Genomic DNA, 23,632 nt, shown 5'->3' with positions numbered 1-23,632 from the left:
TTCTGGGTATTTTAAAATATCAGTGAGTCAGGTGGCAAGGAAGCTACTAGAATTTGAAGTTTCCCTACATGTCCTAAGGCAGCTGGCCCCTCCCCAAGTTATCTTCAAGCAAAAAAAACCAAAAAACGTCACTATGATGGATCTGATAATGTTCGCATTCATTTGAACTGCATTCCTAAATGTACAGCAATGGCTTGTTTATCAGTTTCCAACCTCTCTGGCTTGCCATTGATCTCTTGTAAAGCACAGCTTTTATATTATAGGGCTATATAAGAACATCATGCTCTTCTGTTTTAGTGGCTTGGCAGCCCATGACAAATGTTTTTGATTAATGGAAAACAACCCCAGCTTGAAATGGAAGTCAGATCATACATGTCCAGCTGTGGACAGTGTGTGTGCCACAAAGGGGAGGCGGATGGAGGGAGATTCCGTTTTAAATTTGGCAGGCTGGGAAAGAGGGACTGATCTCCTGCAGCTGTCTCCAAGAAGTAGCCTGAAGGAGCTGCAAAGATGTCCTTTTGCTGTTTTTGCCAGGGGGTGGGTGGGAATTGGATGTGTTGACACTAACATGGTCTTAGCCTGCCAGCCGGCCCTTGCTCTAGCTTTTGTTTGTAAATTAAATCTATATTATTAGAATCACAATTTTGTCTCGAGCATTCTTTTCCTGCAAAGAAACTCATGCTAAGGTGCTTTGTTGCAGTTACCAGCAGCTTGCAGAGGTCATATTATAAAAGGATGGAATTATAGAGTTGGAAGGGACGTCAAAGATCATTCTAGTCCAACCTTGCAATGCATGAATCTCTGCTAAAGCACCAAAGACTGAAGACCATCCAACCTCTGCTTTAAAAACCTCCAATGAAGGAGACTCCACCACTTTCTGAGGGAGTCCACTCACTGTTGAACAACTCTTAGCACCATAAAGTTCTTACTGATGTTTAGTTGGAATCTCCTTTCTTGTAACTTTGAAGCATTGGTTGCAAGTCCTACCTTCTAGAGCAGGAGAAAACAAGCTTGCTCCATCTTCCAAATGACAGCCTTTTAGATATTTAAAGATGGCTATTATATCATCTCTTCACCAGGCTAAATAGATCTAGCTATCTCTCAACCATTTCTCATAAGGCTTGGTTTCCAGACCCTTGATCATCTTGGTCACCCGCCTCCTCTGCAGATGTTCCAGCTTGTCAATATCCTTAAATCACAGCACCCAGAACTTCTTAAACACAGCACCCAGTACTCCAGGTGTGGTCTGACCAAGGCAGAATAGAGTAGTACTATTACTCCCCTTGATCAGGACACTATACTTCTGTTGATGCAGCCTAGAATAGCATTAGCTTTTTTTGCTGCTGGTTGCATCACACTGTTGACTCACATTAAGCTCGTGGTCTACTAAGACCCCTAGATCCTTTTCATGTATATTATTGACAAGACAGGCAGTATCAATTTTACTTAGGGATAAACTACCAGTAGGATCCTGTACGGGCATTTTTTTTGAAAGGGGAAAGGTCAAAGCAGCTGTGGAGACCCTGAATCAGATTTGGGCCATGACTTGTATGGCAAGTGCATGTATGCCCTATTGGACAAAAGGCAGTGGTGGTGTGAGTAAGGGAGGAGGAGGGTTTTCAGCTGGGAAAATGGCAGTGTCAGTGTTTATAGCAGCCTTCATCAACCTGGTGCCCCCCAGAAGTTTTGGACTACAACTCCCACATGCTGGCTGGGGCTGATGTGAGTTGTACTCCAAAATTTCTGGAGGCACCAGGTTGGCGAAGGCTAGTGAAAAGGAATAACTTCCTTTTCTGCAACTCCATAGCACTGCTCTGTTTCAGGTCTCTCTGCAGCCACTTTAAGAAAAGAAAAAAACAACAACTTTAAGAAAGCCAGTGGAAGGACTTATCATAATAGCTGCTTTGGCTATGATTAGTGGAGTGGTTTTAGAAGGAGTTTAGGTATGACTCAATTGGTCACTCTTGTGATACCTTTCTGGCAACTGTTAAAAGACATTGTTTTTGAAAGTTTCCATGAAGAAACTTAAAATAATTCCTTCAGTAGCACCTTAAAGACCAACTAAGTTTATATTTTGGTATGAGCTTTCATGTGCATGCACACGAAAGCTCATACCAAAATATAAACTTAGTTGGTCTTTAAGGTGCTACTGAAGGAATTATTTTATTTTGCTTCGACTCAGACCAACACGGCTACCTACCTGTATGAAGAAACTTGCAATTGAACTGAGTAGAAGCCAGAATAAAGGCAAAGTATGAGACACTTGAAAGAGCCCATTCCTGGCTGGAAGGTAGTCTACTTCACTAAGGGAAGTGTTTGTACAATTCATTTCTTCTGCCCTGTTTTGCTTTGCCCCCCCCCCCCAATGCCATGTGTCCCTTGGAAGGTTGCCTACTGGGGAATGTGGCCCTCAGCCTGAAAAAAGATCCCCGTATAAACAAGTTTCTCACACACCCTTCAAAACTTCACCCCTAGACCAGAGGTTTTCAACCTATTTGGGTCCCTGTCACCCTTGACCAACTACATTCTTTCTGTGGCACCCTTGTGGGGCTCAGGAGCCAAGTTATGGCACCCCTTGCCTGCAGAGCTGGCAGCTCCTTACCCCTTTGGGGAGTGATCCCTCAGCCTAGCCTCTTCTCCTCTCTCCTTGGGAGTCTTCTGGTCTCTGAGCTGCTTCCTGCCCCGCCCCGCCCCAAAGAGAGGTGCCTCCTCACACTGCCCACAGGGCCCTAGGAAGCACCCCCTGGCCAACCTTAGAGACACCATTTGCCTGGGGAGTTTATATCCAGGCTGCTGCCACAAACGGTTGTGCAAGCCTTTGGGAGGCAGAGATGCTAGAGGGCATCAGAGGAAGGGAGAGAAGGAAAGAGGGACAGAGGCCAGTGTTGCCCGCAGTCACAGCACCCCTGACCATCATTCAAGGCACCCCAGGGTGCCACGGCACACTGGTTGAAAACCACTGCCCTAGACCAAATACCGGTAGATTTCGCTGGGCTAAAGCCGTGATATGTTGCAGATTCTGCGCGCTTTCACGTCGTCTTGAGGTCAAAGAAAGCTCATTCCAAACAACAAATGGGCGCGACTTTCTGGCGGCAGGACCCGATCGAGCCACTTGGAGGCACCCTGAGCTCTTCGGATGCAGCAGCTCGCAACGTACTGTACTGTACTGTATTACTTTTGGACGGGGGCGGGGCGGGGATTCTCCCGGGCGCCTCCTCCCTCCGTTTCCCCGCGCGCCCCGCCCTCGCCTCCCAAGTGCTGGGAGGAGAGAAGTGTTGTTAAGTTCTGCGTCGGAGTCGCGGCTGCTGCGAGAGAAGGAAACTTCAGTCTGTGGGGACCAAGCGCCAGCACCAAGGTAAGGAAAGGAGGGCCTGCGCTTTCGGGAAGGGATTGCTCGTGAGGAAGCCCCTTGCGTTGCGGGGTTGTGGCTTTTTAACTATTTTCCCCAGGCGCCCTAGCAGGTGCGGATAGGGACTCAAAAGAGATGCGTTCTCTTCCCCCCTCCCGGGCAAGTTTTTCTGTGCGCCCTTGGTGCATTCGCGCCTTCTGAAGTTTTGTTAAAAACGCACACTCGGTTTTTTATTCCTCCTCCCGAGGTTTTTGACTCTTTGGTCGGAGTTTGCTCTGTTTTGATCCTGACGGTAGCCAGCCCTACTCCGCGCCGGGAAGCAGCCGAGCGCGGGGCTCCGGTGCCTGGCGCCTGGCCCTGGTCGGAACCCGCCATTGGATCGCCCTTGCCTGATTGGCACCTGGTGCTGAACGGCCAAAAGGCACGTCCCGGGGCTGCTTGTGAAATCGTTGCCAGAGTGTAAACTAAGCAGAGTCGGGCGGTTTCGTTTTTGCTGTGCGAGGGGGGCTGGTAACTCTCTGCGTATGCCCAGAGGAGCTCATTACCTCACTTATTCCGAGACGTAGCCAGGGCGCGGAAAGATTTCTGTGGCTGAGCCATAGCACATATTAAACCTAAGTGGCTCTCCCAGGGAGCCTGCTCTTGGTATGGCAATTTCGCCCTGCTTTTCAGGGACTGGTTTCGGCAAAAGATCTGTGTTGGCTGAGAGATTGGCGTGGCTGGTCTGCCTCGACTCCCCACCCGAAGCAGAGGGAGATGCTCAGTCTTCCCTTGTTATTTCCAGTCACCTGACTGCATTTATTCCTTGGCTGAAATATTAGATCATGGAAGTTTTCATTCTGGTTTTTCCTTTTTCTCTAGAATATTGGGTTGCTTTAGTACAGCAGTGTTAGTGTTTATGATGGGTGTGGTTACATCCGTCATCTGTCTGTGTCATGTCTGCCCTCCGAAGATATTCAGCAAAGAGGCCCTCCCACCCTCTGAGAATGGGTAGGCATTGTGCCAAAGCAAGCCCTACTGAATTCAGTGGGGTGTAGTTCCTGGTAAATGGGGTTAGGATTGTAGCCTAAGACTCCTTTCCAGGAGAGGGGAATTGGTTCTTAAGTGGAAGATGACTTTTTTGGGCACTGGAGGGAGGAGGGAGGGAGGGAGGGAGGGAGGGAGGGAGGGAGGGAGAGAGAGAGAGAGAGAGAGAGAGAGAGAGAGAGAGAGAGAGAGAGAGAGAGAGACCTGCTCTTTCTGCAGTGGGTCCACAGAATGCCCTCCCTCTGGCGAAACTTTGCCTAAGTGCCAAGGCCACAGGGACAAGACATGTGGAGTTGGCAAAAGATGCAGCTTCTAAGGAAGAAGAGGAAGCCAGACAGAACTTTGTGAAAGAGTCATGCTCACAGAAACACTGTGATGTAATGGGGTGGGGCAAGGGCTGGTTGGCCTTCTTTGACATTTGCTCCGCTGACAATGTCCCTTGGTTTTTCCACTCGTCTGCTGAAATGACAAGGCTATTTTACTCCCTTGCCTGACCAACCTGTTCCCAGGCTTGCTGATTCCTTTCTGTCCTAGTCTCCCCTTGCTGTTCTTGCTCCCCATCTCCCTAGCTCTATCAAATGCAGTCATTTTATAGTAAAATATTTAACCTGCTATTCCATTTCAGTAGAGTTTTCCTGTCCCATCCCTGGGATTCCCCAACCTAGTTGTGTCACTAGGACAAAAACTCTGAATACTTCAATGCATGGTCTGGATTTGGTTGGCTTTTTATTCCAAACCCACACCCACACACCAAACAAACAAACAAACAAACAAACTGGACATGGTTGCTTAGTTTGGTCATCTTGTTGTCACATTAATCCTTGAGAAGAAATGGATTACCGTACTATTAATAATCCTTTAAATTTCTGCTTGGACTGTCACTCACAAATAATCTGTGTGTGTGTTTTTTAAGTCAACAGATTTATTACCCAGAACAAACATGTATACTCTATAACCAAAACCTCAATTAAAATTCACTTTTGTGTCCATCACACACTGGCCTTTTCCATAAGTTATGGCTCACTTTTCTACTATGGGCCACATTAATTAGCAAGCCCACCTCAGACTGGAATCTGTACCTTGAAACTCCCTGCCTCTTCATTGTATTATTTTAGATGTCTGTTGAAAACGTTTCTGAAAATGGCCTTGATTGAACATTTATTCTTACTTGTTTATGGAGTGGTTATACAACAATGAGCATTTATCCTGCATTCATCTTGGCTGACTTGTGGGGTGTTTGAATGAATTCCCATTAGTCCTTCATTCATTTTATAGCCTTTAATGTATTTCCCTCTCACTTTTCAAAATTCAAAAATGATGATTCTTTTTTTTTTTAATATGTGGATTTGTTGTGCTAGAGCAGAGAGAGCTTCAATCCACTTTAATTAGGGAAACCTAAATCTACCATTCTGAAGGAAATCAGCCCTGAGTGCTCACTGGAAGGACAGATCCTGAAGCTGAGGCTCCAGTGCTTTGGCCACCTCATGAGAAGAGAAGACTCCCTGGAAAAGACCCTGATGTTGGGAAAGATTGAGGGCACAAGGAGAAGGGGATAACAGAGGACGAGATGGTTGGACAGTGTTCTCGAAGCTACGAACATGAGTTTGACCAAACTGTGGGAGGTAATGGAAGACAGAAGTGCCTGGCGTGCTCTGGTCCATGGGGTCACGAAGAGTCGGACACGACTAAACAACAACAAGAAGAAGAAGAACAAATCTACAGTATGCAATGAACCCCTCCTACATAATAGTGGCAGTCTGGAGTCATGCATCTTAATAGTGAGCTTGTGTAGCCAAAACAGGGCTTTGGAGTAGCAAGAGGGAGATACTGTACATGCTTGAAGAAATGGCTTGCAGGTAATCTAGGCCTGACTGCACTGGCTACTGGACCCAATTAGCTACTGGACCCAATTGAAAGTACTTGAATGGCTCAGACCCACAATACCTGAAGGACTGCCCCTCCCCATATAAACCACCCCAGTTTCTGTGTTCTTCTTCTGAGGCCCTTCTTCATCATATGCCTCTTCCACATGTGGTCTGGAGGGTGGCAAGACAAGAACAGGCCTTTTCATCCTTGGATACTTCAATTCTTTCTTTCTCACATATGCATTTGTTTCTTGTACCGGTAACAAATCATTTGCAGTGAACACGTGACATTCCAAGGTTATTGGGGTTGAGAATTCCCTTGATCTACAAAGGAAGTTGCCATATTCCAGGACAGGCAATTTAGGACCATTTAGCCCAGTGCTCATCTTCCATGATGATTGGTAGCTGCTCTCCAGCAACCCTGGGACTTTCTGCATACAAAGCAAAGGCTCTGGCTTCTTGAAACTGTAGCCCCGCCCTTTCCTCAGACATTTTTAAAAACAGAGTTATAGAATCTCTTCAGCCCCAGGGTAGGGAGGTTGATCACCAGTCCTTCCCAAGCAGCTATGCTTAGTAAGGAAGCTGGGCAACGTGCCCTGCCTTACCAACCTGAAGTTTTTTAGCCACTCTGCATCTTCTTGGGCATTCATTTCCCTAAGGGGATTTCAGTCCTATTCATCCCTCTTTTGAACTTTCAAATAAGGACCTGGGAAATAGTAACTACCATATTTTCTCTTGGCTTCTTTGAGAAAAGAAGAATTAGATTTAAATCGAAAAGCTCCTGTTTGCAAAGGTCTAAGTTGCATGGCTCAGGTATGCACATGTTTAGAGATGGGAAGGCCTGGGAAACCCCCCGGAAAAAAACCTGTCTGTCCCCCCCATTTTTCCGGGTTTTTCCCCCAGGCCTTCCCATGCAGCCTCTGCTCTAAAAGGCTGGTGAGCTGAAGGAAGAAGGCTTGAGCTTAGGGCTGTGATCCGATTGCCACCTACCTGGGCGTAAACCCCATTGAATACAACAAGGCTTACTTCTAAGGAGACATGTATTGGCTTGCTGTGTTAACAACTGGATTGGCCGAGGCCATTGTGGGAATCAAAAACATGTGGTAGAAAAAATATTAAAACATGATGTGTTTTTTTACAAACACAAGCCAAATCTAACCAGGCACCGTATTTGGTTTGAAACAAGTTGGGTGGTAGTAGAGGAGGAGGACAGTGAGACCAGCAGACCAGCTGAAGCTCCTCAAATTGTGTACAGGACTAGAGACATTTCTGCGGCACAGGTTTGCTGTAATGTTCCTGATCAGTTTCTTCCCAGGCATTTGTTCTGTTTTCCCAACTTGCATCTTCTGGTGTAGAAGGGAGCAAAGCGAATGAAAAAGCATGACTTGACTTTTCCATTCCAATTGATTCCAACTTGGCTGGGAGTTTGGGATTCCTTTCCCTCAATTGACCTCTTTGTTTCCCCGAAGTCAGGTGGGCAGGCAGGGGCTGCACATAACAACTTGTGCTGAGATGTGAAATGGCTAACACTCTTTCCTACTCCCAGAAACTTAAAAATGCAACAGCGGAGAGAGTTTCCCCAAGTTTCTGGAAGAAGAGAGCACCTCACCCCATACTAAATCTAGCTTTTATTATTATTATTTGGTAAGTGTGACATGAGCTATAATGTGGAGCCCGGTGTGTATGTGTGTGTTTTCTGCTTCCTGAGATGGAGATATCAGACTCAGAGTCTCAAGTCAATAGAAACCTCAGGTCTGGGAAGGGCAACTGGCTTTTAAAAACCTTTCTCTTTGTAAACATCCACACACCCTGAATGTGCGCATAAACACAGCATGCACACACAGTACACCTTCTCAGCTGATCTGTGCCTAGTTAGTTACATATTACTATGTTTATATATCCCATCTTACCCCGAAAGAGCTCATTGCAGGAATATGTGCTTTTCTCCTCTGCATTCACGCCTCGAAGCAGCCTGGTGTGATAGGTTAGGGCAGGCTGAGTTGTAATAACTGGCCCAAGTTCACCCATTGAACAATGGCTGAGTGGGGAGTCTTTACTCATCAAATCAGGAAGGAGCAATTTGCATCCCCATCAGGGCACTGGGCTAAGCTGAGAGGTCTCTGCCTATCCCAGTGCTGGGTCTAACTTTATTCTTTTTCCTGCCTCTCCCATGTGGGGGGTCTAGTAAGGATGTGGGGGAGAGATGTACTTGCAGGGACTGGGCAGAGAGTTACCGTATTGGCCTGAATATAAGCCTTACTTTTTCCCCAAATCCCAACTGTGAAAAGTTAAAGTGCAGCTTTTAAAACTCTTTGCAGAAATAGCTTATAGGGGTATTGGAAGGCCTGCTTATATGGTTCTGAGCAAAGTGTCACATAATGTAAAAAAAGGTCTACTCCAGTGCTGAGATTTATAAAGAAAAACTGTCAGTTCTTTTTTGTTGTTGTTGCAAAGGGGGCATTTTACAAAATGAAGCTTGAAAATATTGGTGGATTGCCTCTGAAGATGACCCTCCCCGTTAAATATTATTGTATACCCACACCTGGGGGAAAATGTTTACTAAAAGAGCTGTTAAAATTTAAAAATATTTTGCATTCAGAACATCGAGTATAAAAGTGGTGCTATCTTGTGTGGTCTGCCTTTTGGTCAACACGTGCAACATGGCTTTTAATCAGTCCTTGTGATGACTGCCTCTATAAGGTACAGAAGCTGCTGGTTTGCATCAGCTCCCTGCAGACATCAGCTGACTTTCTCCACGAAGCCGGAAGCCCTCCTTGGCAACTGTATCAGGTACTCCAGTCCTGAGACAGAAATGTTTCCTTGTCGTGAAGCTGCACCTGTTGAATTTCTTCCAGATTTGCTGCTGTAAAAGGTTTAGAAGCCTTTGCCGGGAAAGAAGTTGGAAATAATCAAAGCACTTGGCAAGAGCAAACAAACCTCTTCTATTCCCAGCTCTTTCTCTCAATTAGAGCTGTACTTCTGGGGCCTTGTTGGCAGAGGCTTTGAGTCTGAGCTGATTGAGCACTTCTCTGTGCTTTGTTAGTTTCACATTCTCCTAAGCCATCTCTACTACATGACTGTATTTTAAAAAGGTAGCTAGCTGCATTAGGGAAAATCAGTTTGTCTTGCAGAGGCCTGGCCCTTTAGTTTAAGGATTCAATCCAAGAGCAATATTTTAACAACACAAGAGAGGCGTGCCGTCACTCCCCGGCCCTGACACTACAATAACAACCATTATTTTAAAAGAAAATGGAACATTGGATCTTCTTTTTTTGACCCAAAATGGTCTGGCTATGACATCCTCAAGCTGGGAAAGTCAGTACGATGATAAGTGACAAAGCAAATTTAAAGAGTGCTGTTTGTATGTGTGCTGAAGCTACAAAAGGAGTGGGGTCAGTGGCGAACGGTGCCGCTTGGCTGCCCGGGGCGGCACCCCCTGGGGGCGGGGCGTCACTCTACAGTGCACATGAGTCGTGACGTCAGGATATGTGCGCCAGGATGAGCCAGCTCGGCCGGTGCTCTGCTTCTTCCTGCTTGGGCGGAGGATGCGAGGGACGGGCCAGGGGCCGGGGCACTGCCCCCGTGCACTGCCCCCGTGCTGCCCCCGGCAGAGTGGAGCTAGGGGCGGCCTGCCCCCTTCGCCCCTCCCTTGCTACGCGCCTTGCTGAGCGGGGTTGGATCTGAGCATCCAGACCAGAGACATTGGGGATCAGATTTAGGTACCAGAACTTGCTTTTTAAAGGAAATGAACACTGTGAATAGCAATCAACATGTTCTGAAAATCTTGATGCCAAACTTATCTGTATGACTTTTTCTAGTTTCAGTCTTGCTCCTTGATCTTGTTGAGGAGCAAGTTATTTTTTTTACTGGTTTTGCTAAAACCATGAACAATTCTTGCATTATTACACTAGAACAGTATGTACATGTGCACTTCAAGTTTCCTAAAGGATCCAGCACATCAGCATACAACAATGCATACAACTCTGTAAAGTACTTAGGTATTTATATTTGCAAAATTATATTGTAGAAATGTAGTATTGCATGGGGCATGACTTTTATATGTATGATATATGTTTGTTCCTGCTTATAATTTTGCATATGATTAACCAGGCTTTCTTTTTCTTTAACCGGCAATGCATGAATGAACTGCACTTGATGGAAAGAATGGTTCGATGTGGACAAATTCCACGCATACATCTATTTAAAAAGGATCACTCTTCCATCCCCAACTATGAGTGCTCACTGCTCATCTTATTTATTTCATGAAATGCAACACCTAGACAAAGCTTCTTTCAGTTGCAGAACAGTTCAGTTTCTGGTCCTCCTGAAGCCTCTTGCTAAAAATAGACTGATGGAACCATGAGGCCTTTCCTGCCCTGCCCTATTCATAATAGGAGGTGTTTTCCCTGCCCCAGCTTTAGCTCTGAAAGGGATTTTTGTAAAGTTTGCTTGAGCCTGGGAATAGAGCAAAAACTTTGCATCAGAGTTCAAAATGTCTGGAGCCCCCAGCTAAATGCAATATTATATTTGTACCCATGAAAGGAAAAAGAATAGAGAGGAAAAAAGAACAGTGGGGAGTGACTTGAGGAGAGTTTTATGAGAAAACATGAGAGGTAGATGGAACGATATAACGTATTGACTCAGGGTTAATGTACGTGTAACACTGGAGAATTGTGGTTGGATTTCCTGTAGTTTTAATGAGGTCCTTCAAATTTTATTTGACTATCAAACCTTTATTAGGCATTTTACAAATAGAACCGCAAGAAAAAAGTCACATACAAAAGTATTTAAAATGCATACAAAGAGGCAACAGTAAACTGCATACACTAATTGTATGTGTGTGTGTGTGTGTGTGTGTGTGTGTGTGTATATATATATATATATATATATATATATATATATATATATATATATATAATCTGAGATTTCTTCCTATTAAACTACTCCTTGAGACACTGCTGCCAAGAACTCAGCTACTCCCGGGTGCTCTGACACCGCAGCATGGTGGAAATGTTGGATTCTGCCTGTCTGACATTGACCATAAGGTGACTGCGGGAGTAGCTGAGTTCAAATTTTATTGAACCAGTGTGGGGGTAGGCCAGGCTTCCTCAAGCTTGGCCGTCCTGATGTTTTTGGCCTACAACTCCCATGATCCCTAGCTAGCAGGACCAGTGGTCAGGGATTGATGGGAATTGTAGTCTCAAAACATCTGGAGGGCCAAGTTTGAGGAAGCCTGGGCTAGGCGGAGGGGGTATTTACTCTCCTCCCTTCTCTCTTGAAGCTCCAAGATTGGAGCCCCCCCCCAAAGGCACCAAAGCAAAACCCAAAAATATCAGGAGATCTGATTGCAGAACCCTTGTGTAATATGTAATCTATCCCTAAATGGCTGTCTGGGACTGATGGGAGCAGTAGTCAAAAATGAATGGAGGACACCAGGTAGAGAAAGTCTTCTTTAATGGGGAAGGATAGTAAGTCACATGGATTAATAGCTGCAGTGGCCATTTGCAGATATGTTACTGAGGGCACAGTCCTAAAGCAGACTTGTCTGGGAATAAGCCCCATTGGACACCGTGAGAGTTCTGGGTAGTAACCAATCAAGTTTTACACAAGAGTAGACCCATTGAAATTCATGGACCCAATTTAGTCATGTTCCTGAATTTCCGATGGGTCTATTCTGAGTAAAACTTAGTAGGGTGCAGCCCAGTATTGTTAATGTTTTTGTAAACTTAGTCAACAGAAATGTTTGTATAAGGCACCCACCAGGCTCCAAGTATAAACAAAAGTATTAAGGAATAAGTTTAGAAAAAAGCAGAACATTTAAGGGCAGGAAACAAAAGCAGGCGTTTCCCATAGATCTTTTTTCTTTTGCAGAAGTCAGAAGTTTTGCTTTTAGCTTTGGTGTCTCATGACCTAGAAAGAATGGCAGCTTGTGTTAAGGCCGATAGGATCACAGTGGACACTGTCCAAAAACACTTTTGTCACTTTCAGAATTATTCAGTTTCTGGGATCTAGAGTCTCTTGCTAAAAACAGACTGGTGTGAGGCCTCTGCTGCTGTGCACTGCACTATTCATAGTATGAAATGCCATGTATTCCAAGCTCTTACATAGGCAGCTGCTTTATACAGACAGATGCCATTGGGTCCATGTAGTTCAGTATTGTCTACACTGACTACAGCAGCTTTGCTGGGTTTCAGACAGGGAATCTCACTCAGCCCTGCCTGGAGATGCTGGGGATTGAATCTGGGACCTTCTGCATGCAAAGCAGATGCTCTACCCCTGAGCTACAGCCCTGAAAGGCTTTGGCATTGTGCAATAAGAAATCAGTTTGTTTTTAAGGTGCCACAAGGCTTGATTTTGCTGCAACTGACACCTGTTCCTCTAGAAACCTAGAAGAAAAAAAGCCGGAAGCTTTCCCATTCTCTCTCTCTCTCCCACTGATGGGACCATTCCTTTTTAGGCTTCTCCCCTTCTGACTCCTTTTTCAAGGGAAGAAGTAGGACCACACCTAATTCCTACCGTAAATCACATGTGACTGTGACTCAGCAGATAATTAGTGAGTCCCTGAACAGGCTTTTTTTCATGAGAAGTAGATGGTACTGCTATGTTGTACTTACCGGTACTTTCAGTTCCTGGTGTCCTGTGGACCTTGTGATGGGCGTGTGGGAAGAACTGTTCTACAAACCTACATGTTGTCACTTCAGCCTTCACTCAAGGAGACGGATTAAGGCTACAATCCTAACCCCATTTACCTAGGAGAAAGCCCCACTGAATGTAGTAGGGCTTACTTCTGAGTAGATGCGATTAGGCTTGTGCTATAAATGCCTTAGAGAACCACGGAGTGTGTAAATGAGTCCAGTTAAGGGCAGAAAACACCAAGGATGCATGCCGAGCAAGCCATCGCTGATGATTAGACCAGGGTTGCTGCAACAAGAAGGCAAGAGTGACTTCGTTTTTTGGCTCTGGCGCTTTGCTAGCTTACTTCCTCCCTGTATTCAGCTTCTGATTCCACGGTTCCTGAAAAGCAAATGGGGTTGCTGGTGACAATGTGGGGAGGAGAGAAGGAAGCAGCTTGGTTTCTGTCTCTCCATCTCTCCCCTCTATACGCAGATGTGGGAAGTTTTCTCTCTCTCGCTGCAACAACAAGCTCCATCGGCTTGTACTGCTTGCAGCAGAGTGATTCTCTATGGAAGAAGCCATGCTTTGTTTTCAGGGAAACAACTGCTATCTTGAGAGGTTGAACAAGGGGAGTTTGTAGTGAACAAACACAGAACGCACAGCCGTATCTTAGAATGGGGTGACGGCAGTGGTGAGTCAGAGGTACAAGGGAGTGAGAACTACCAGGCAGAAGACAGCTAGCTCTGTTGCATGCCTGTTGGCTTTCTGGGTGCGTAGTGTCCTGCCTTTCTACGACTTGGGTGCCTCTGCGACATAAAGCAGTGGTGTGGAAAGCCTCCTGGTACGTGAGAGAAGTCTACTACGTGCTGCCTCTCTACATCAGCCCCTCCTCCGTCTTTGGGTGACATGGGGCTCCTCAAGGAGTTGCTCTGCAGTGGCTCCTATTGCAGAAAGCTAACATGGGAAGGTGGACATGGATTACCCGTTTACTACACACCAAAGCCAACTTCTGTTCATTTCAACCTAAATCAGTCCATTCTGTATGGACACATTATCTGAGTTTTATTGAACTGACTTGGTGTAGAGAAAAGCAACATGCATGTACCTCCCCTCACTTCCTGTAGCCAGTTTTTTAATTGATTGTACTTCTCTTTCAAAGTACAGGCACATTTTTCATAATATTGCACCACCTGGAGCTAAAAAGGTGTCAGCAAGAGGCCTTCCTTTCCTCTGGAATATCAGCGGCAAGCCATTTCCATTAGGCCTTGTTGATTGTTATTTTGTTCAGTTTAGCATTTCTTGCCAGATAAGACTTTGTGGTGCTCCACTGGATCCAACCTATCAATTTCCTCTTATTTTTTTTGTCCCCTGCTGGGATCACATCTACTCATTTCAGTCTTTATGCAAATCTGAAATGCAACTGATATGTTCATAATTGCCCCAATACCCACCTGTCTCATGAGATTTCTAGGCAGGTCTGGAAATAAGTATTTAACAACAACAGCAGAAGCTCTGCTCCGGGAGAGAGCAGCAAAAGAGAGCCCAGCTATGGTCTTTTGGCTTTCTGGAGCGTGGGTCGAGGGGAAGCAAACCTCATTCTGGTGCAGCACATGCTACTAACAGCTTCCTTTTTAGTGCTCTGCTCATAGCTGCCAAGTTATCCCTTTTTTAAAGGGATTTTCCCTTATGCTGAATAGGCTTCCTCGCGAGAAAAGGGAAAACTTGGCAGCTATGGCTCTGCTGCCTGAGGAATGTGATGATGGCTACCATAAATGAAATGTCAATGCATGAGCTGATCAGCATTTTGCTGCTGTGTGTAAGATGCCTAAGAGCTGGTTGTGAGTGAGAAGAGCGTCAGCCCCTCTGGAACACCAGCTCCTGACATGTGGTGGAAATGCTCCACCAAGATATCCTCAATTACATTTAATATAACACTTGTCTGGGTAAACTAGGAATAGTCAAAACAGATTCTGAAGCTGCAGGGATGGGGGGGGGGGCTGGTGTATTCTTGATCTAAGTGCTGAAATCATACGCTCTTTTAATGTTGTTGAAGCCAGAAACTCTCTACTATCCCCCCCTTTCCCCCCCATGGAGAGACTTTCGTCCTTCATCGAAGAAGTTTGTGGTGTGCTCATTATGAAAGAGAGTTCCCCTGGCTGAGCTGCAGCCTGTAACATTATGCTGTTATCAAGCAGGGTGCTGAACGCACCCAGATAAACAAGGCAAATGCAGGGAGCTCACAGAACTCACATGGACCCAGTCAGACTAGACTTCCTCTTGGTTTTGCGTCTGAAGCAGTGAACTTAGTCATTGGCTTTTTCCAGTGCTTTAGATGGGTCTTTAGATTCTTCAATATTATCAGAGCCAACCACAACCCCGCCCCCCCTTCCCGTGAGGCTACGTGGTTAAATAACTTCCTTAGTCATTCACCGTAGGGATATGGATATGGGTACCTGAAATAATGCCTTCTGCCATATGGACCAAACTACATTGTAAGATCCTATGCCAAAGCCCTGGCTTAAAGTTCCTCTGTCAAATGAAGTGTGGTGGGAAAAACCAGTTGGCCCTGGGAATTGACTGGGGAGAGAATCGTTTTAGCACTGGAACCCTGCTCAGGGACTGGTTTTCCTACAGAGTTTCCTCCACCGTCATAGTGGCCTTTTGGGTACCAAGGTGTGAAGATAAATAAAAAAAATTCTTCAGTAGCACCTTAAAGACCAACTAAGTTTTTATTTTGATATGAGCTTTCATGTGCATGCACACTTCTTCAGATACACTTATGTATATACAGAGGGTGGGTGGTGGGTGGGTGGGAATGGGTGATGGGCTGATAGGAGTGGTAAACCTGTTGATGGCTGTTAACTACCTTACAGGCTACCTACCTGTAACTAAAGGTGTGAAGATGTTATTGTTCACTCCAAACTTCTAAATACCCTGTGTTTTATGGTTTTAGTTTTCAATTGAGCATTAAATTGTATTTTTAAATTGTGTCAGTTTTGTTAATTGTGCCGTCCCTGCTCTCCCAGGCCACTTTGTGAGCCGCCCATAGAACTCCTTACAATGGGGCGGCTTCATAAATGCAGAAAACACAACTTAACAGATAAATGTAGACAAGGTGGCGACTGGTGGTTTATTCTGCTGCTTGCTGCAGCAGTTGCTGTTTAATCTAGATGGAGCCCTTGGACACAGAGGCTTTTCAAGCACGGAGCTGCCTGGCTTTCCTTGGTACCACCTTACTTCATACTGTAGCTGCTGCCTCAAGAGCATTCTCTTTGAGCCGAGCGTTTGGGGAGGTGGAGTTCTGCGCCACTCCCTTTGCCTCAATTAGTCTCATGCTTGAGGCCTGACTCAGAGGGGCAGGCTGCCAGGTTGGAGAGCCAAGAATAGAACAAATTCTGCAGGAAGAGACATCTGTATTGCATGTGGCACCAGTGTAGACAAGGAGCTGCAACCTGCTTAATAGTTGCAGCGCCTGTTTTCTTTGCTAATTGTACTGTCTACCGAGTTTGTACCTCAGCACGGAGCATGCACCTATTTGGGTGGTCGAATATCGGACTTCCTGCTCTTCTATATTAAAACAACATTTTTTTATTTTTTTACTAAAATATATCGGAACTTTGCAAAACCACAGCTTTTTAGCATTAGATTTGTATGACACATGGGGGTGAGGATGTAATTCTTCTGCCAGGATTTTGGCATCCAAGGCAGCTAGCATTAAAAATATATATATATATATATATATATATATACAGTATCTGTAAAAATACAAGCCAGTCAAGAGAAAGAGAGGCTTGAACCATCCCAAATGTACATATATCTGTCAGGGTGGCGGTAGTGACAGCAGGGGGAATATAAAATCTGTAGAGTAGTGGTATTGCAACATAAGTAGGTCTCACATCTAGCAGAGCATTTCCAAAGTGATTTCAGGAGGTGAGTTAGGGCAGTAGAAATGGTTGTTTCGAATTGTCTGTCTGTTCTAGAAATCTGCTCTGTAAATTGCTCTTTAAACATAATGTAAACAAATTTTCAAAGATAGGATAGGGAGGTGCATAAGACATCCTTCTCTTCTTGGCACTTTGCCAAGTGCAACAAAGAGTGACGTCTGGAATGTTGTGCCAGTCACAGGTCTTGTCTTGTGTGACCTTGGTGACAAATGGTCATTAGAGAAAATTACCTGAGGGAGTTAAAGTACTATTTGTATCTGCTTTAATCTTGACTAGTTCCTGTATGGTAGCTCCACAGTATTTTGGTACAGTACTTGGACAGAGAGGTGTTGCACCATCTAGTTTTGTGTTTATTGTTTAGTTGTTAAAAAACACCCAACAACTCTGGCAGTTTCTTTTTAATGCATGCAATTTTTCTAAGTACTGCACTGGAATAGGAACCACTATTTCCTCCATTCCTTTGGCTTTGCTCTTGCTCCCTGGCCTGCCCAGGAGGCCTTGGATCATTTCCCTCACAAATACCCCCTTCTGGATTTCAACAATATCTGTACACACACATGCCTCGCTCCAGGCAGATAGGGATGTTCCAGTCACCCATTACCTGTTTAACTGGTCATTTCTGCAACATATTCTCCTTCTGGCACTTCTTTGGGCATCTGATCCAGTGTAGTTTATGACCTTTGGAGTTGAGCTCTTTGCTCTACTGTCAGATAAAAGAATTTGCTTGTTACCAAGGAGAGGAGGGGAGTGCAAAAAAGAAAAGAAAAATGAGGTTGGACCAAGTGGCAAGTTTTATTCACTTAAGGCCCCTCTGTTTCAACAGAAACCTAAGTAAAGGTGAGTGCATCCCATTGATTTCAGTGTTGTCTAATTTCAGTTTAGAATGGAGGATCTAAACCAGGGGTCAGCCAACTTTTTCAGCGAGGGGATGGCCCACTGTCCCTCAGACCTTGTGGAGGGCCAGACTATATTTTGAAAAAATAAAAAATAAATGAATTCCTATGGCCCACAAATAACCCATAGCTGCATTTTAAATAAAAGCTCACATTCTAATCATGTAGAAACACGCTGATTCCCGAACCGTCCGCAGGCCGGATTTAGAAGGCGATTGTGCCGGATCTGGGCCCCAGACCTTAGTTTGCCTACCCATGATCTAAACCAAGCTTTATATCCCCTGACTTCTGCTCGAGTCTTGCTTTTGAACTCAAGTCCTTGCAGATGCCTAGCATTGTAAATTTATAGAGGTGGGTTTTTTCCATCCAAGGGCCACAGTTCCTCGTAGGAAATCTTTGGGAAACCACATACCCGTTGTGGGCGTAGTCAGAAGTAAAGGTAAAGGGACCCCTGACCATTAGGTCCAGTCGTGACCGACTCTGGGGCTGCGCGCTCATCTCGCATTATTGGCCGAGGGAGCCAGCGTACAGCTTCCAGGTCATGTGGCCAGCATGACAAAGCCGCTTCTGGCAAACCAGAGCAGCACATGGAAACGCCGTTTACCTTCCCGCTGTAGCGGTTCCTATTTATCTACTTGCATTTTGACGTGCTTTCGAACTGCTAGGTTGGCAGGAGCTGGGACCAAGCAACGGGAGCTCACCCCATCACAGGGATTCGAACCGCCGACCTTCTGATCAGCAAGCCCTAGGCTCAGTGGTTTAACCCACAGAGTCAGAGGTAAAAGTGGGCAAACAACAGATACTTGCTATTGTACCATAGGCTACGTTCCAGCCTCACAAAAGTGCACATGTTTTCCCAGTGATCCATCCAAGCAGGAGATGCCGTATTCTCACAGTTCATGGACGCATTCCAGCCAAGCAAAAGCCATGAAGAAGGTTGCAGTGCAGGGCTGGTGAGGGCTGTGGCTTGAGGAGAGGCCCGATAAAGGAATTTGGCCTGAGGGTCCCCACCCATGCTCTCCAAACATTGGAAGGTGCATTCTCTGCTCATGTGACTAGGCGTCTCCCCTCAACTGTATTTTTTTAAGGCTAATTAGGATTGCTAGATGCCCTTCACTCTGTTTTCAAAGGATCGATCCTTACTTTGTGCAGCCGGTTTAGGAAAGCATTATGCGATAGGAAATTGTGACATTAGAGAATAAGGGATAGTCCTTTAAAATAAACTTCCCGCAGGGGATAACGGGCATGCCCTTGCCCTATGTCAACACTATAGATCCAAAATGCCTTTTGTATTTCTAAATATTTTAAGTAAACCTAATTTAACCCTGACCCGGCCGCTTCTTCCCTGGTGTGGGTGCTGTTTGCAGCAGTATTAGTCAATGTGTAGCAATGATGGGGGAACTGTGTCCACTCCCTCCAGATGTTGTTGGAGCTCCCGACTCCCATCAGTCCCAGCCAACATGGCAAGTGGTAATCCAACACCCTCTGGAGGGCTACAGGTTCCCCACTCCTGCTTTGTAGAGTCAAAAGTCACTGCATTTTTCTCTCAGTTTATTTCCTTTGACTTGTACTACTGTTAAGCCATTGGGCATTAGTACTTTTCATTATCCCTCACTCCTCGACCCTGTTAGGGTTTGAACAGATGATATCAATGAGAAGCTACTTTATATTCATAATACCTTTTTCGTTGTGATTCAGGAGATCTCCCTTGGTCTCCTTCTAGCCAGACAGGAAATGAATGGGGCATCTTTTCTGTGTGTTTCCCCCCCCCCCCCCCATGTACATGGAGAGGAGGTAACATATGCTGAAGATGAAAACAATGCTTCGAGATAGAAAAGGGTGATGTTTACATAAGCTTCGGCAGTCTCACGGACGTTTCCTTTAACTATATGAATTGTCATAGCAGCAGTTTGAGGTGCCAGCATCCAACCTCCTGTGTACATACACAAGGCAGGATAAACAATAAAGTGCAAATTAGTCTTTGGTGGACGGGAAGGCCAAGGTCTCAACAACCTCACTTTGGAAGAACCCAATTATTTCTGTCAGGCAAAAAGCTTTTCCTGACAAATCTGTCTTTCTGGACCCGACCACATTCTCTCTCACTTTCCCTCTAACTAAGAAGCCATGGAAAATGAGGAAGAATGCTGCCTGCCCTTTGCACCAGTTTTTAACTACAGTACTGTAATTATTAAACTGCTTATCATGACCCCTCCTTCCATTTCTTTTCAATACTCAGAACTGACTAGGGAATAATAGGACTGCCTTGCAAATGTCAATTCTGCAAAACAAGCAGACCCTTCCTTTTTCTCTGTGTTTAAGTTCTCCCTGTTTATTCGGTGAGTGCCCCCTTATACATCCGGAAAGGATTTGTTTGCCCTTCCTCTAAACTGCTTATCACAATGTTGTCTTGTCCTGCGAAATACAGATTACTTTCTTTCACTTCTCCCTCTTCCTCCCATAAGCCCCTGGAAGGAAATTTTTTTTGAAAAAGGCGGTGTGTGTGTGTGTGTGTGTGTGTGTGTGTGTGTGTGTGTGTATGGAAAATATTGCATCTGCTGCGGCATGGATGGCTGCCATGTTCTCTTCTCCCTCCCCAGGGGGCTTCCATATGTTTGTCTACCTGTGACTGGTCAAAATTAATCTGTTCACACAGGCTCCCCCAGCTCCCCTCTCCACAAGGAGTCTTCTCAGGAGAAAGTTGCCCTCTTTCCCAGAGAGCTAGCTTGCTTAAAAGTTGTGGGTGAGTGGCAACAAGCCAGAAAGGAGTGTCAATGTTTTACAGCTGAGGGAGCGTACCATCTTGGCAGCCTTTGGCCTCATAGTCGGCACTTTTGAGGTACAGTTTGTTCCTAAAGAGGCCTAGGAGCAGCAATATCTGTTTTTTATGCTCATTGGGACACAGGAAGGAAATTGCCATCTAGCTCAATACTGTCTACACTGACTGGCAGAGGCTTTTCAGGGTTTCAGGCAGGGGTCTCTCCCAGCACTACCTGGAGAGGATTGAAACCTGGGACCTTCTGCATGCCAAACACATGCTCTGCCATTAAGGCTGAATTTGTGACATACAGATTCATTAATCCTTGGGTTTGTAGCCTTAGCATATCCAGTCATTGCCTAGCACTGTAGCAATATTGTGGATGATACAATTTTCCAAAAAAGGACTTGTTTTCCTGATTGGAATTTTTCTAGCCTTGTGAAGAAGTCTGCAGAGGTACAGTAATGCTCTGCTTGCCTTGCCTGCCCCACACATTTGCAGCATATCAACACCCTGAATGGGGACCAGGATAGGGAGGCAACCAAATTTCTTCCGGCTTTCACAAAAGCTTCCTTCACTGATTTCCTGGGGTGATTCTAACATGCCACACACAGGCTGCGTGCACACCATACATTTAAAGCACAACAGAATCCTGGGAGCTGTGGTTTGCTCCTCAAAGAGCTACAATTCCCAGCACCTTTGATAAAGTACCGTCCGCAGGATCCTTAGAAGGAAGCCGCATAGGTAGTTTAAACGTATGGTGTGTACAGATGACTGGGCAACTGGATATACAACACTGGTATTGTCCTGTTGTAGAGTCAAGCACAACCATAGCACGGGGTGGGAAATCTTAGGCCCCAGGGCAAAGTGTAGCCTCCTAGGCCTCTCTGCCTGGCCTTTGGGACTCTCCCCAGGCCATGCCCTTCACTGGCCATGTTTCACATTCTCCTCAAGTGGTTTTGCCCAGTCGAAATGTGTCATTGAACTCGGCCTGAGTGGAGGGTAGAGGCGGGTGCCTGCTCTACAAAGGTGAAATGTTACTTTCATTGCTTTGCCTGTTTATGCCCCTGGCCCCACCACCCACTGACATGCAGTCCCTGGAAGATTGCCTGAAACCAATGCTTAAAAAGGTTCTTTACCCCAGTGATAACATTTTTCCCTTTTACATGTAAGAAGTGCTGACAAGCCATGAAATAAGCAGGCGCTGGGGCTGGGGGGGGGTTTGCTAATGAACATCTTTCTGTTGTGGCCATCCATGTATGGTGGTAAGGGGGAACTCTGGGCTCGTTTGTGCTTGTTTTCCCTTAGAAGGGAGGGATATATAAATACATTAAATAAATAAATAAAAGCTGTGCATTCAAGTGCCCAACAAAAAATAAAGAGGAAAGTTGGTGGAGATTACCACGGCACTGCCTAAAAAATAAACAGTCAACAGGTGCCAAAGCATTGCATTTCAAAGATACATGCCCTCCAACCCCTGCTAGCCAACTTCATATGTTCTTCCTTTAGTCTTAGGATTCTGCTACTACAGCCTTCATCCACCTGATGCCCTCCAGGAGTTTCGAAGCACAGTTTGCATCAGCAGTAGCACTGATGTGAGTTGTATTCCAGAGGGCACCAGGTTGGTGAAGCCTGCTCTTATGGACAGCTCTATTCAGCATGACGTTTGCTGCCTTGTGGCTTCCTTTTGGCTCCCCCTACTGGCCATTTTTGGTTCTGATGTACCATCGAGACACAAGAGGTGATGCATGTACCCGGTATATAAAGGGTGATATGCATGGTTTTTTGTTCAGTACGGTGGGATTTTTTTGCAGGTGCACTATCAGGGTTTTACCTCTTTTGTTTTTCAGTGCTGAGACATGTCACGCCCCTCTGCTCCTCCACCAGGCTACGATGATCGGAACCCCCTCTATCCTCCACCAGCAGGGGGATATCCTGCGGCCTACCCAGGAGGCTACCCAGGAGGCTACCCACAGCCACAACCACAGCCCCCACCATACAGTGGTGGGTACGCACAGCCTGGAGGCTACTCACAACCAGGGGGTTATCCACAGCCAGTTCCTATTATGCCTACGGTCCCAATGGGCTTTGGTATGCAATTTGATATTTTTTCCCTCTTATGATGGGGAAGGGGGAATACATTCATGAGTGGGTGGGGGGTTGGCTAGCTGAAAAGCAAATGGAAAAGGGAGTAGCGAAATGCCACAACTAGGTGGCTACAAAAGCAGGAAGTATTAAATATTGTTGTTCTTGTTCCTCTTCTTCTTTCTCCTCCTCCTCCTCCTCTTCGTCCTTTTTAAAATGTCCTAACATTTTCTAGGCACTGTCCTGCCCACAGACTCACAATCTAATGGAGATGACACAAAAGGAAAGAAGAATGGGGAGGGAAGAATAAAGCAAGCACTGAAGCAGCTGCTCCTTTCTGCAGCTTATGAAAAGGGGCCAAATTGGGCTTTGCCATTATGGTCTTCTTGAGAGGCAGGGAGTCCAGCCTCCCAGTGACCCCTTGATCTTCTAGCTCAGGCATCCCCAAACTTCGGCCCTCCAGATGTTTTGGACTACAATTCCCATCTTCCCCGATCACTGGTCCTGTTAGCTAAGGATCATGGGAGTTGTAGGCCAAAACATCTGGAGGGCCGCAGTTTGGGGATGCCTGTTCTAGCTGATGTGGTTTGGGGCTGGAGTGTGCTTTATCCAGCTCTGCAGTCCCAGGGCAACTGGCAGGGGACACAGAGAGAGAGAGAGTGTTGGAGTTGTAGTCCAACAATATCTGGAGGGACACAAGTTCCCTACCCCTGATCTATTTGCCTGATTGAATTTCCATATTATACTTTCAAACAACCTGGTTAAAAGGGTGGATTTCCTTTATGCTTACATATACTTATATGGATGGATGGGCAAAGTGCATATTCTCATTTGCTCTAGTGACTATGAATATGGAACTATGGTGCGGTAATCAAATCTAGGTTATGTTAATAGGAAGTTAAAAGGTATGTGTGTCACGGAGGAGGCATTAAAAAGAAAGGCTTATGCTACAATAGGCCACTCTCTTTGATCTGCAGCTAAAATTGCCTTTTGAGGCAAATGCATTTCTAGCCACATAAAGTGGTCTGAGAAGAATATGTACTTAATGCACAGCTTCAGGACATTTTGCAATCAAGCGGCTTGGTTTCAGTAGCAGCTCC

General features: G+C 45.6%; 1 protein-coding gene across 2 annotated transcripts in view; it reads left to right on the top strand.

The window, feature by feature from the left end:
* Positions 1 to 3,292: 3,292 nt before the first annotated feature.
* The window catches only part of LOC118091176 (protein lifeguard 3), a 30,151-nt gene continuing 9,811 nt past the window's right edge, over positions 3,293 to 23,632 (top strand). The window contains exons 1-2 of one of the 2 annotated variants that reach the window (XM_035127860.3): positions 3,293 to 3,355; positions 22,298 to 22,451. In XM_035127860.3, the coding sequence (XP_034983751.1) occupies positions 22,307 to 22,451 (145 nt within the window). In that variant the 5' untranslated portion in view covers positions 3,293 to 3,355; positions 22,298 to 22,306. Of the gene's footprint in view, positions 3,356 to 22,297; positions 22,539 to 23,632 lie in introns of both variants that reach the window. The other variant, XM_035127852.3, reaches the window with a different exon arrangement.

The sequence above is a fragment of the Zootoca vivipara genome, chromosome 1 (assembly GCF_965207765.1).
Source record: "Zootoca vivipara chromosome 1, rZooViv2.hap1.1, whole genome shotgun sequence".
Taxonomy (NCBI): domain Eukaryota; kingdom Metazoa; phylum Chordata; class Lepidosauria; order Squamata; family Lacertidae; genus Zootoca; species Zootoca vivipara.
Note: the sequence above shows the minus strand (reverse complement) of the source record. Positions and strands in the feature narration are given on the sequence as shown.